At 39.6% G+C, this 12,950-nt stretch overlaps 1 protein-coding gene across 1 annotated transcript in view; it reads left to right on the top strand.

Moving 5' to 3' along the window:
- The window catches only part of SLC16A1 (solute carrier family 16 member 1), a 40,049-nt gene extending 27,483 nt beyond the window's left edge, over positions 1-12,566 (top strand). The window contains exons 3-5 of the mRNA XM_037038898.1: positions 2,172-2,315; positions 7,591-8,457; positions 10,667-12,566. Coding sequence (XP_036894793.1) covers positions 2,172-2,315; positions 7,591-8,457; positions 10,667-10,929 — 1,274 coding nt within the window. The 3' untranslated portion in view covers positions 10,930-12,566. The remainder of the gene's footprint in view (positions 1-2,171; positions 2,316-7,590; positions 8,458-10,666) is intronic.
- The last annotated feature ends 384 nt before the right edge of the window (positions 12,567-12,950 follow it).

The raw sequence follows: 12,950 nt of genomic DNA, 5'->3' as shown, positions 1-12,950 counted from the left end.
TTTGATCTTTTAAATTCTGACTATACAAAATTTGTTTCATGAGTAATTTAGGTGGAGATATTTCATTCTTTCACCTTACACAAGCTATCAATCCAAACTGTAAATCTTAACTCTTTAAATCTTAAAGATTTAAAGAGTTAAATCCTCAATCCAAACTCTTTAAATCTTAAAACACTGTAGTGCCATTCTAAATACTACCATTAGAATATAATTAACTGCAGAATTTTCCATAGTATTTATGGAAATATGTAAACATATCACCAACAATATGTTCTGATTATATACATTCTATATATGTTTTTTAAAATAGACTTATCTTCTAGGGAGTTAAGTGTACATAGTAAACCAAATAAGGTCATAATTTACTGTGCTGATAGAAGAGAAATAAGATTTCTATGGTTTCTGCTTTACAACTTAGTTCCAAAAATACAGAATGCATGTAATGAATATGAAGAACATGGACTACACTTGTAATTTGGGTCTCACTAGCTTTGTGACCACACAAATTCAAACACACCCTTGTAGTGACCCTTTCTTATTTACAGTCCTCTGTTGGGTTAGCCAAAAAGCGTATATTGTTTTTTGCATAAAATAAAAGACATTTTCATTTTTACCAATAACCTTATTGATTTGAATATAATTGAGTATGTCGGCTGTCTCCCACGTGGTATACGTTGATTGTTCTCAGTTAATGTTCTGATTCGATGCTGTCAACTTCAGCTGGTCTACCCGACCATGGAGCATCGCCCAGTGAGAAATCTCCAGGACAAAACTTTGCAAACTGCTTTTGACACATTTGATCAGTCACAGCACCTTCTCCACACACTGCACAAATCTTTTTTTGCATTTCAGTTGCATTTTATCTTTCTTGAAATAATAAAGCATTATATGCTGAAAATGTGTGTATTTTTCCATCTTCAATATTAAAATGGCTGCATAAAAATTCACCAACTTTGATAAGTTCTTTTTAAATGCACACCGATATGACAGCTTTCACAAGACAATCTAACAAAATTGTTTCTAATTAAGTTAAAAGATAACTATGTGCTACTAAGGCAGTCTTATGGAAAAAAAACAAGTGAACTTTTGGGACAGACAGTTATGGTGTGATGTAAACAAAGTTTTCATTTCCACAAGTGAATATTCATGAATTAGAGACATAAATAGTATAAATAAATAAAATCCAATGAATATTTTAATTTGTCATCAGCAAATATTAGTCTGTAAGAACTGTGTTGTGTTATAGCTTTTAAACCATTGTTTGCTTTGGATAAGACTTTCTTAATAATTAAGACAAATTCGGAAATGGGGAATTACAGATTACACCTATTGGTAGCAAATAAGAGGACATGTGAAATGCATAAAATCTTTTTCTTCTTGGCCTTTAATAATTCATTTTTATTTGGCTCCTTCTCTCGAATTCAAGATAAACCTTTCTTTTTTGTATGCATCTGTTTACCCGAAGAAATTTAATCTGGTTTTCTTAGATAGCACTCCATTTCCTACCCTCTTCAGGCATTAGACACAAGGATATTTTGGCCATTATCTGACTTAATCTTCTACAAGCACGTTTTTTCACAGTATTAGCCGACAGACAGTGGTAGCATGGGCATGGAACCAGGTTAGCTCTAACCTGACATAATTCAGTTCAGTACCTGAGACATATAGATGTAACTACAAAGCTAAACTTGGAAAAAATAATTATGTATTTTTGTCTTTTTAAAAAATACAACACAAACCACATTTATGATAGTGTAAATAAACCATGTAGGATATGATGGTTTAATTTTGGACAGACCTGCTAAAATATCTCCTCATATCGGTGTGCCTTTCCAAACATTAAACCCCCGTATCCTAGACACGCCAAGAAGCCTCTGCACACCCATTTCCAGTACGTCGTCGGCCTGTTGTGCCTTACAAGAGAAGGATTAAGGGTTTAGTCTCTTACATTTTAGTAAACTCCCATCCAAGATACACAATCTATGGTGTTTTTTAACCTCTTTATTTTCCCATACACAAACCTCTGACTATGAAGGAGTTAAAGAAAGCAATTGCCTTCTGTTGTACCATTTATTTTGGAGCACTTGTCATTTAGTGTCACTAACGCCTTGCGTAGATCTGAGGGGGTAGGTTCTTTTCCTCCGTACCACTAAATTTTGGTTCTTTCTTAGGTCCTATCAGCAGTATCCTTGTGAACAAGTACGGCAGCCGTCCCGTGATGATTGTTGGTGGCTGCCTGTCCGGCTGCGGCTTGGTTGCAGCTTCTTTCTGTAACAGCGTAAAGGAGCTTTACGTGTGTATCGGAGTCATCGGAGGTGAGTTGCTGTTGGTTCGTTTTCAAGCATTAGTTTATTGCCGGCTATTTGGTGTTCACCTGCAACTGTCTTTGAGATCTCTTGTGAAATTTCTTCCTCATAGAAGTTACTTGATTATTATTTTAAAGAGCGGTAAATACATTAAATGTACTGGAGACAATCTTAAAAAAATTACTGTGATACAGTAGTTGTTCATTGTTGGATGAATGAATGAACTGAAAGAGATGATTGCATTTCTTGTCCTAAGAATAATCCGCGGTAGTAGATGAAATGAGTCTGGCAACTTGTTGCAAGGGTGGTCACTGGTTCTAATTCTCTCTCCTTACCTCTTCCTGTCATGGGGAATGGGCTGCTATTGGAGGAGGAGAGTGTTCAACACAAAGCAAGAATTACTTTGTAGAATGTCTACGTACATTTCCGAGGGACAGGATCGTCTTGGTAATCCTTCCCCACTTTTTAATGGCCAAAGACTACTCATAACGCTACAATCCAAAGAACGTGACTGTCAACATTTTGATGTGTATCCTTGCACACTTCCTTCTCTGCACAAATAAATTTTAGAACAAAAAAGGATCAGATAACATGTTTTATAGCCAGTCTTTTTCCACTTGATAGATTATGCACATCTCTCATTAAATACTCTACACGTGATCTTAGCCAAAAGGCCGAGAAGCGATGATCATTAAATATTCTGATAGAAAACTTTTAATCTCTGTTATCCCCATCGAATAGATATATGCCATAATTTTATTTGACTCTTAGTTACTTATTGAATATTTAGGCTTTTGGGGGGGTTTTTGCCCACTATTATTAGTAAATAGTATTATGTTGATAGTCCTTTGTAAATATGAATATTTTCTTAGGATACATTTGTAAAAGTGGAACTGCTACGTTTTTATTTTTTAAAGATTTTATTCATTTATTTTTTTATTTTTTTAAAGATTTTATTTATTTATCTTTAGAGGGGAAGGGAAGGAGAGAAATATCAATGTATGGTTGCCTCTCATGAGTCCCCTGCTGGGAACTGGCCTGCAACCCAGGCATGTGCCCTGACTGGGAATCGAACCACGATCGTGTGGTTCGCAGGCCCACGCTCAATCCACTGAGCTACACCAGCCAGGGCCCAATGTTTTTTAAATACATATAAGCTAAATTCCCATCCAGAAAGGTTGTATTTATTTATAAAAATTCCATTATAATATATGAAACAGGATATACCCTTGACAATAACAGGATATTATCTCTCTTAATCCTTGCCATTTTAACAGATGAACAATATTTCTCAGATTTAATTTTCATCCCTTTACTAGGAAAGTAAATATTTTTGTTTGTGTCTGTATTTTTTTTTTAAGAAATGCTTATTGACCACTTAAGTGTTCAGTTCAGTATTTTTTTTAAGATTTAATTATTCACTTTTACATAGGGGGAGGGAGGGTGGAAGAATGGAAAACGTCATGTGTGGTTGCCTTTTGCATGCCCCGCCATGGGGACCTGGCCCGCAATCCAGGCATGTGCCCGGACTGGGAATTGAACCAGGGACCTGTTGGTTCATAGGCCAGTGCTCAGTCCACTGAGCCACACTAGCCAGGTCTCTGCCCATTTTTTAATTGGATTGTTTAAGTTGTCTTTTTGTTTGCTTTTCTGGTGTTGGGTGTATAAATTTTGGGTACTAACCCTTTATCAGATGTGTCATGGGCAAATTACCTTCTCCCAAAATCATACAGTTTTTGTTTACATTTGACTGGTTAATTCACTTAACATGATGTTATAAAGGTTCATCCGGTGGACTTCTGGCCAAGATGGAGGCATAGGTGGAAACACTGTGCCTCCTCACACAACTAACTTTAAAAACAACAAAATTTTAGTAACAAAAATGCAGCCAAAACACAGAAAATTAAACTATATGGAAGTCTAATAACAACAAACCTTTTAGCCAGACTGGCGCAAGCAGACCAAAATATAGCTCAAGAACAGCTCAAAGCCCCAGAGCCTATAATTCTAAGTGACCGAGAAGTAGCCAACTTTTCAGATGCACAGTTCAAAACACTGGTGATCAGGATGCTCACAGAACTGGCTCACAGAACTGGTTGATTTTAGTCACAAATTAGAGGAACAAATGAAGGCTAAACTAATTGAAATGAAGGGAAATGCTCAGGAAACCAATAGTGATGGAAAGGAAACTGGAACTCAAATCAAGGGAATGGACCAGAAAGAAGAAAAAAATGACCAAACAGAAAAAGTATGAAGAAACAAGAATTAAAAAAAATGAGGAGAGGCTTAGGAACCTCCAGGACATGTTTAAACATTCCAACATCTGAATTATAGGGGTACCAGAAGGGGAAGAGGAACAGCCACGAGTGGAATACTTATTTGAACAAATAATAAAGGAGAACTTCCCCAATCTGGAAAAGGAAATAGATTTCCAGGAAATCCAGGAAGCTCAGAGAGTCCCAAAGAACTTGGACCCAAAAAGGAACACACCAAGGCATATCATAATTACATTAGCCAAAATGGAAATGAAGGAGAGAATCCTAGAAGCAGCAAGAGATAAGGGGACAGTCACCTACAAAGGAGTTCCCATCAGACTGTCAGCGGATTTCTCAAAAGAGACCTTACAGGCAAGAACGAACTGGAAAGAAGTATTCCAAGTCATGAAATCCAAAGACCTACAACCAAGATTACTCTATCCAGCAAAGTGTTCATTTAAAATGGAAGAGCAGATCAAGTGCTTCTCAGATAAGGTCAAGTTCAAGGAGTTCATCATCACCAAGCCCTTATTATATGAAATGTTAAAGGGACTTATCTAAGAAAAAGAAGATGAAAAATATGAACAGTGAAAGGACAGCAAACTCACAGTTATTAACAACCACACCTAAAACAAAAGCAAACTAAGAGGACAGCTAGATCAGGAGTGGAGCCACAGAAATGGAGATTACATGGAGGGTTAGGAACAGGGGAGTGGGAGGAGGAGAAGAGGGGAGAAGGTACAGAAAATAAGTAGCATAGACAGTAGGTAGAAAATAGACAAGGGGAAGGGCAAGAATACTATGGGAAATACAGAATCTAAAGAACTTGTGACACATGGACATAAACTAAAGGGGGGATGGTGGGGGAGGGGTGTGCAGGGTGGAGGGGAATGAAGGGGGGGAATAGGACAACTGTAACGGCATAATCAATAAAATATATATATTTTTAAAAAGGTTCATCCACTCCGATACAGCATGTGTCCAAATGTTGTAAGGCTGAGTAATATTCCATCACATGTACACACCACATTTTATTTACCCACTTGTCAAAAATTACTTCCACCTTTTAGGTATTATGAGCAATGCTGCTGTGAATGTGGGTGTACAGATACTCTCAGTAAATATCTTACTGTTGCATCTTGTTTGAAAGAAACCTTTAGTCTTTTCCAATGTTTTTCCATCATTAAATGTCTACAATTTTCAAGTATTGAAATTTTCAGTCCATGATTTGTCTTATATATTATTCTTAGAAAGTTATTTTCCACTCTAAGATTATGAAAATATTTGCCTACTTTTAAAAATATGCCCTTTTAAAAAAATAAGTAAATAAAAATATGGCTCCCCCCTTTTTTTTACATTTAAAACTTGTGGATGAAAAACATTTAACATAAAATAAGAGGAACAAAATATTTTGTTCCCACATGATTAGCCAGTTTATTCATTTACTCTTCAAATACTCTGAGCAAACAACCATATTGTGTCGGGCACCGTCCTGGATGCCGTGGGGCTAGAGCAACACTCAGGCCAAGTCACAGTCTTTAATGAGAGGAGGCAGCCAGCACCACGCACAGACATGTGGGTGAATAAGGGAAGGATCAGGCCGGGACGGATGCTGTGCATGGCCTCAGCATGAAGTGTTCGGACAGGGAGTACTGAGTAGTCAAAGGATGGAAGGGCGCACTTCAGAGATGACCTTAATAGAGGTCTGAGGAACACCATGAAACTAGCTTTGTGAAAATGTAGGGGAAGACAGGCCCTAAGTCAACTGCATGCTTATTAGCACAGGTCAGAATGGTCCGGTAACTAGCTTTGTGAAAATGTAGGGGAAGACAGGCCCTAAGTCAACTGCATGCTTATTAGCACAGGTCAGAATGGTCCGGTATGAGCTCAGGGAGGGCGGGAGGGAGGGCCAGGATAAAGGTCATGGATAGAAAGCCATTAGCAAGTTTGAAATAGGGGCACTCCCTGCTCGGGTGTATTGGTTTAAGCCTGTGTGAGTAGCTTAAACACAAATGGTAGGGAGCAAGAGGGGCAGGAAAAGCATGTAGAAGTTATTTATTTGTACTAGCACAATTTATTGAATAATTATTTCTGTGGTGATTTAAGATGTCACTTTTGTTTAACATTAAGTGTTTATACATTTCAGGTATGTTCCTGAACTTTGTCCACTTTCAGTGATCGGTGTTTACCTGTCAGTGAGTCAGAGGGAGCCACACTGTTCTAATAATGATCAGTAGCTTTTAGAAGTCCATTTAAATTAGTCTCACTCCTCCTCTTCCATCACCAAAAATTTTTTGGTTGGCTCCCATGTATTCTCTAAGTATGTGTTAGGGTCATTTTACCTCATCTACAACATGAAATACATTCACATTTTCATCGGAATCACATACAATTTGTGCATTCATTTGGAGAATATTGACATCTTGACAATGTTTTATTATCCAAAAACCTTATGTGTGTCATTTTAATTCTCCAACATTTCAGGAAATTACAGAATTGTAGCCATGATTAATTCTAGTATTAATTTCACAACTTATGGTTTGGGACGCTATTGTAGAGGGGCTGATTTCATACTGTATTTTCTATTGTCATACTGTTTCCTCTCTATTGGATGACAGCCTACTCTGTGGTCCCTTATAGTTATTGGTGATTTTGCTAGATTTGACAGATATTCACCTTTTAAATGATATAAACAATAACAAAAACACCTACTGTTTATCAAGCATTTACCACATGCCAGGCACTGGGTGCTTTGTAGCAGTGCTGTGTGCCTGTCCCCACATTAGGGAGCAGTCACAGGAGGGACATGTCCCATGTGTGTGACATCACACAGACAACGAGTCCTGATGCAAGCTGTGGCCCCACGTAGTCTGGACTTAGAGCTCCTAACACATCCTTCAGTAATGCGGATCTTGGCCTCCTTCCATTACTTACACCTTTATTTTAATTTATTTGCCTGGTTAAGTAATTCCGAGTATCTCTCTGACACTGATTACAGCATGTGATTCTTTTTTCCCACTCCTCCCCAGGTCTCGGGCTTGCCTTCAACTTGAATCCAGCTCTGACCATGATTGGCAAGTACTTCTACAAGAGGCGGCCACTAGCAAATGGACTGGCCATGGCAGGCAGCCCCGTGTTCCTCTGTACTCTGGCCCCCCTCAATCAGGTTTTCTTTGGTATCTTTGGCTGGAGAGGAAGCTTCCTGATCCTTGGAGGCCTCCTCCTGAACTGCTGCGTGGCCGGGTCCCTGATGCGACCGATAGGGCCCCCACCAGCCAAGCTGGAGAAATACCACTCTAAAGAGGCCTTTCAGGAGGCCGGAAAGTCTGATGCGAAACAAGTGGCAGGTGATGCAAACACAGACCTCATTGGAGGGAACCCCAAAAAGGAGAAGCAGTCAGTCTTCCAAACGATTAATAAGTTCCTGGACTTTACCCTGTTCACTCACAGGGGCTTCTTGCTGTACCTCTCTGGAAACATGATCATGTTTTTTGGACTGTTTGCCCCTCTGGTCTTTCTGAGTAACTATGGCAAGAGCAAGCATTTCTCTAGTGAGAGGGCTGCCTTCCTTCTTTCCATCCTGGCCTTTGTTGACATGGTAGCCAGACCGTCTATGGGACTTCTAGCCAACACAAAGTGGATAAGACCTCGAGTTCAGTATTTTTTTGCTGCTTCTGTTGTTGCAAATGGAGTGTGTCATCTGCTAGCACCTCTGTCTACCACCTATATTGGGTTCTGTATCTATGCAGGAGTTTTTGGGTTTGCGTTTGGGTGGCTCAGCTCAGTATTGTTTGAAACACTGATGGACCTTGTTGGAGCCCAGAAGTTCTCCAGCGCTGTGGGACTGGTGACCATTGTGGAATGCTGCCCTGTCCTCCTGGGGCCACCGCTTCTAGGTACAGTACTTCTCCTTATCTCCATGTTAACATAAGGCAGGCAGAGACTGGGAAGGTGACAGGAAGCAGAGAGCAGTGAGCCCCTCGCTGGAGGAGAGCAGGTCTCACAGGTTTCTCCACCCCCAGTGCCTGGCACAGCGTAACTGCTCAAATACTTACAGGGTGGAATTAAACTGAGCCATCAAGCTAAGAGGGGAGTAAAATATTTTTACAAATGGCATTGTTTCTTAAAATGTTTCCTCTCTGTAAAACATACATGCTTATTATAAGAAAACATGTAAAATACAGCTCCACCTCTAAAATACCAGTCGTAATTGCATTTTTATTAAATAATAATGGGGTTTATTTTAGTAATAATAATAATAGCTACCATGTAAAGTCACCGCGTACTGGCCTGTTTTCCGTACCCCCTTTTACCTCATGAGACTTCGCGAGCTCCTACTTCCTAAGTGAAGAAACAGAGGATTCGCAAAGTGAAATAAGAGCTTTTGAGATCTTGCTCCCTGGTATACATCATCAGCTTGGCTCCAATAAACTCACATAAAAATTCAAACGACAAAAAAATAAAGAAAAGTGAAATAATTTGCCTTAAATCATACGGCTAGTAATTGGGTAATTTGGGGACTATTTCCTAAGGTTATTAAGTACTTCATCTTTTATACTGCCAGCGCAATAGATAGCACTTGGTGAAAAGTAATTTGGCCTCTTCTGGATGGAACTCATACTTTTTCCTGCCGTACCCAGTGAGTCGCCAAATCTTGTCAGTTTCCACTTCCTAAATCTCTCTCTAACATACACATTTCTCCACTGCAGCACCTCCCTTATCCTTGCTTTCTACCTCTGACTGGTCTCCCTTTATCCACTCTGCTAGCCTTTAATCTGTTTCCTTCTCTACAGGCAAAATTATCCCTGCAAATGCAAATCTGATATTTCAGCTCATTAAAACTCTCACCTTGTTTTCTAGAGTGGTTTCCTGTTATTCTTAGGGTGAAAATCAAATGCCCTAATGTGGCCTTCAGGGCCCACCTCCCTCCAGCCTCATTCCCACCCCCACCCCCACCCCCACCCCCACCCCCACCCCCCACGGGTCTGTGTTCCCCTTCAGCAGCCCCGCCCTTCTCCCTTCCCTGCACTTCCTGGCCTGCCTCCTACCACCTGCCTTTGTACTTCCTGTTCTCTGCCTGGATCCCCCTCTCCCAAGTAGCTCCTTCCTCCTGTAAGTCTGGGCCTTACTTTACTCTTAAGAAACCTTCCTGGCCCTGCTGACTGATCCCAACACTGTTTTCTGCTTTCAGACCTTCCCGACAGCACTTGTCACACTCGGTGTAATTATTGAGAGTAACACTCTTCTCCTCCACTAAAACTGTAGGTGTAATCTTTGCTCACCTTTCTCCTCAGGGCCCCACAGACTCAGCGTCTGGTGTATGGAGAGGCTCAGTAAATACCCTTACTCTGAGCAAGTGATGCTCCGAGTTAGAAACACATGGAATCATATTTGAGTTGGTTCTATGGATAGTGTAGAGTAGGGTTGTCCAGAGTTGATTCTGTGAGATGCCAATCTGATGAAATACTAATGAATTTTACTATAACAAGGATTAACAAGGATTTTGTAATAAAAGGGCAAAACAAAAGCTTGGAAACACCAAGTTAAATAGATCTCTTTACTACAAGACCTTGCAAAGCCCTCAACATGCTAATAATATACATTGTGAATCTGTAATAGAAAAGAATAAGCTATGCTATTTTTTCAAAATATTTGACTTTGGGAACATTAGGGAGGTATCCTGTAGCACAGAGGTTACAGTTGCAGCTTCAGAGTCAGACTTCCTGGCTTTAGAGCCAGCCTGTTACTGACTTTGTGACCTTGGACAAGTTACTTAAGGCTCCTGCACAGTAATGACAGAATCTGCCTGTTGTGAGGACTGAGCACTGTGAATGCTGGATGGTACTGCTGTTAGGTAGTTTTTAACACAGGACGAGTGAAGTTGTTAACAATAACAATACGCAAGGCCATCCAGAGTCCAGTGTGGCATCGTAAAGAAAAGGGCAGATCACTTGTAGCAGTTCCTTTGCAAACTAATTTGTCGTTTGAGAATTGGGTTGACATCTTTCCGCGTAGATCTTTGAGCTTCATTTGGGACCGGGTATTACTTTTATCCACATAACTATTTATTGGTGGTTGTTTTCTGTCTTTTTTGGACATCTTTAGGTCGCCTCAATGACATGTATGGAGACTACAAATACACATACTGGGCCTGTGGCGTCATTCTCATCGCTGCAGGCATCTACCTCTTCATTGGCATGGGCATCAATTATTGGCTTGTGGCAAAAGAACAGGAAGCAGAGAGGCAGCAGAAAAAGGAAAGAGGGGAAGAGGCCGGTGTTGATATTGAGAAGCCAAAAGAAGTTACCAACGCAGCAGAGCAGAAGGGCACAGAGGGGAGCCCCACGGAGGAGGAGAGTCCAGTCTGAACCACGGGGCTGAAAGGTGAATGGGGCAACTTGTGATCCAAGATACCGGAAAATGTTCTGCTGGCCTGCAACCTCCCAGTGGTGCTCAACGCAAGTAGTGGGCATTTGCATGGAAACCCTGCCGGGTGTTCCTGAGGAAATTTTTCTTTCACTCCTTACCATTATCCCAAATTTAAGATGCCATATCCTTTGGGGAGGGAGTGGTTGGCAAACAAGGGAAGGGAGTTGGATTTTTTTTGTAATCTTAGCTTTTAACAGTGTCATGAAGATTTAATACGTGCCTTAAGTTTTAGTCTTTAGAATCTTTAGGGAGCCTTAACTTTTTAAACCATTCTGCTGAATTATCTGCATTCCGATACAAAGAAAAATAACTTGTTTGAAGCAAATCTAAAATTTAAAATTAATCTTGCTTCAGTGTTACTTGTAACATATTGTCAGACATTATTACCACTGAAAGGTTGACTAGGTGGTTGAAAGTTTTATAAAATCCTGGCGAAGGTGTTTTCCCAGCACCAGTAGTTGCCTGGCATACGTATGTGCCTGCCTGCTATGTATTTAGGGAACTTAAGGCATAAAACCCTGCAAATACCCTGGCTATTCTAGACACGTTGTACTCCCCGACACCCTTCTGGTATCTCTTCTTAGGATGCTTAGTAGAAGCCCAGTTCTTGAGTTCATTAAATTACTATTTTCACACCCCTTTTCAAAGACTTTTTCTGTGTGTGTTTATAGATCATTGTCCCTTTTGAGATCACTAAGTATTGTTTTTCCACTGTAAAAATTAGTATTAAAATATACAAAACTATATATTTGTGCCTCCTTAGTAAAGCCAACATATATCTAATTAAATGTAGACAGATGTTTCAAACAGCAGCTGAATTCAGCTTACATCTTTCTAAAACCTCAGTTAAACTGTGAGACTTAGAATCTTTTTGTTGTTGTTCTCCCTGGAATTTTCCCCCTTTGATTCCTAGTGGTTCCATTTATATCTGTGTCTAGCTTAGAGCTGTGTGAAATATTCAGTCTTGGAGTGTTTAGGTTTTGTTTTTGTTTTTTGTTTTTTTTTAATGCCTGCTAATTAAATATAGTCAGAGATTTGGCCTCAGGCAAATGTGTAAGGATAGGATTGGGAGGGACGCTGCTAAGTATTTTTAGTTCAATAAATAGCTCCCTTCTTCTGAGACGTTCTTAAAGAAAATTATGTTTTGGTTAGAATTACTGGACACATTCTTAATCTCCCCACAAATATTTTGACCCCTTTTCACTTATTTGAAAAGTAGAGAAATGGATTTAGTATAAAGATAGGGGGGAAGAAGGACCAGAATAAAAAGTAAATATTTTTTAACCTAATACCTTTTAAATTGAGGCAGAACAGTAGTAATAGACATTCAGTGAATTATATATTGTATTCAATGTATTTTAAAGTATTGTAATTGACAGAGTGAAAGTATAGATTAAAAACTCTGTATAAGAAGAGGCTTGCTTTTCCAAATAAACTTTTTTTTCCTTTTTTTAGAAATGCTTCTTCCTACAAATGTTTTATTTGAGGGAAATATTACTGTGTTTATTTTCATTACTAAGATTCAATTTGACCCTTGCTAATATTAAATTAAATCATCCAGTTTATCTGCACTGGGCTTTGTGTATATGGTTTATTTTTACTTTTTCCTTTCCTCTTTATTTAAAGGCAAGCAAGAGGGTAATTTTGAAACAGTCTCTCTGGAAGCATCCAGAGCAGTTACCCATAAGGACACAATGAAAACTCCCCTCCTCTGCCTGAGGGTCATGGCAGGGGGAGGGGGCGTTTAGGGGACAAGCTTCGCTCTGGTCCGGATTCTGCTATTTTCCATGGACCCGAGTCCATAACCTACCTCGTGCCTCTTTCCCCTTCTATAGAAATGAGGATCACTGTCAGTGAGGGGATATAAGCAAAGGAAATGGGGGAGGGGAGGAGAAATGAATAAAGTGCATGTGTAGGATTATTTTCCTCTGTCCCATTTGCTGAGCTAATGTTGGTCTTT

The sequence above is a fragment of the Sturnira hondurensis genome, unplaced genomic scaffold, assembly GCF_014824575.4.
Source record: "Sturnira hondurensis isolate 20B ecotype Veracruz unplaced genomic scaffold, ASM1482457v3 Scaffold0024822, whole genome shotgun sequence".
NCBI classification, from domain to species: Eukaryota; Metazoa; Chordata; class Mammalia; order Chiroptera; family Phyllostomidae; genus Sturnira; species Sturnira hondurensis.
This window is presented reverse-complemented; position numbering and strand designations above follow the sequence as displayed.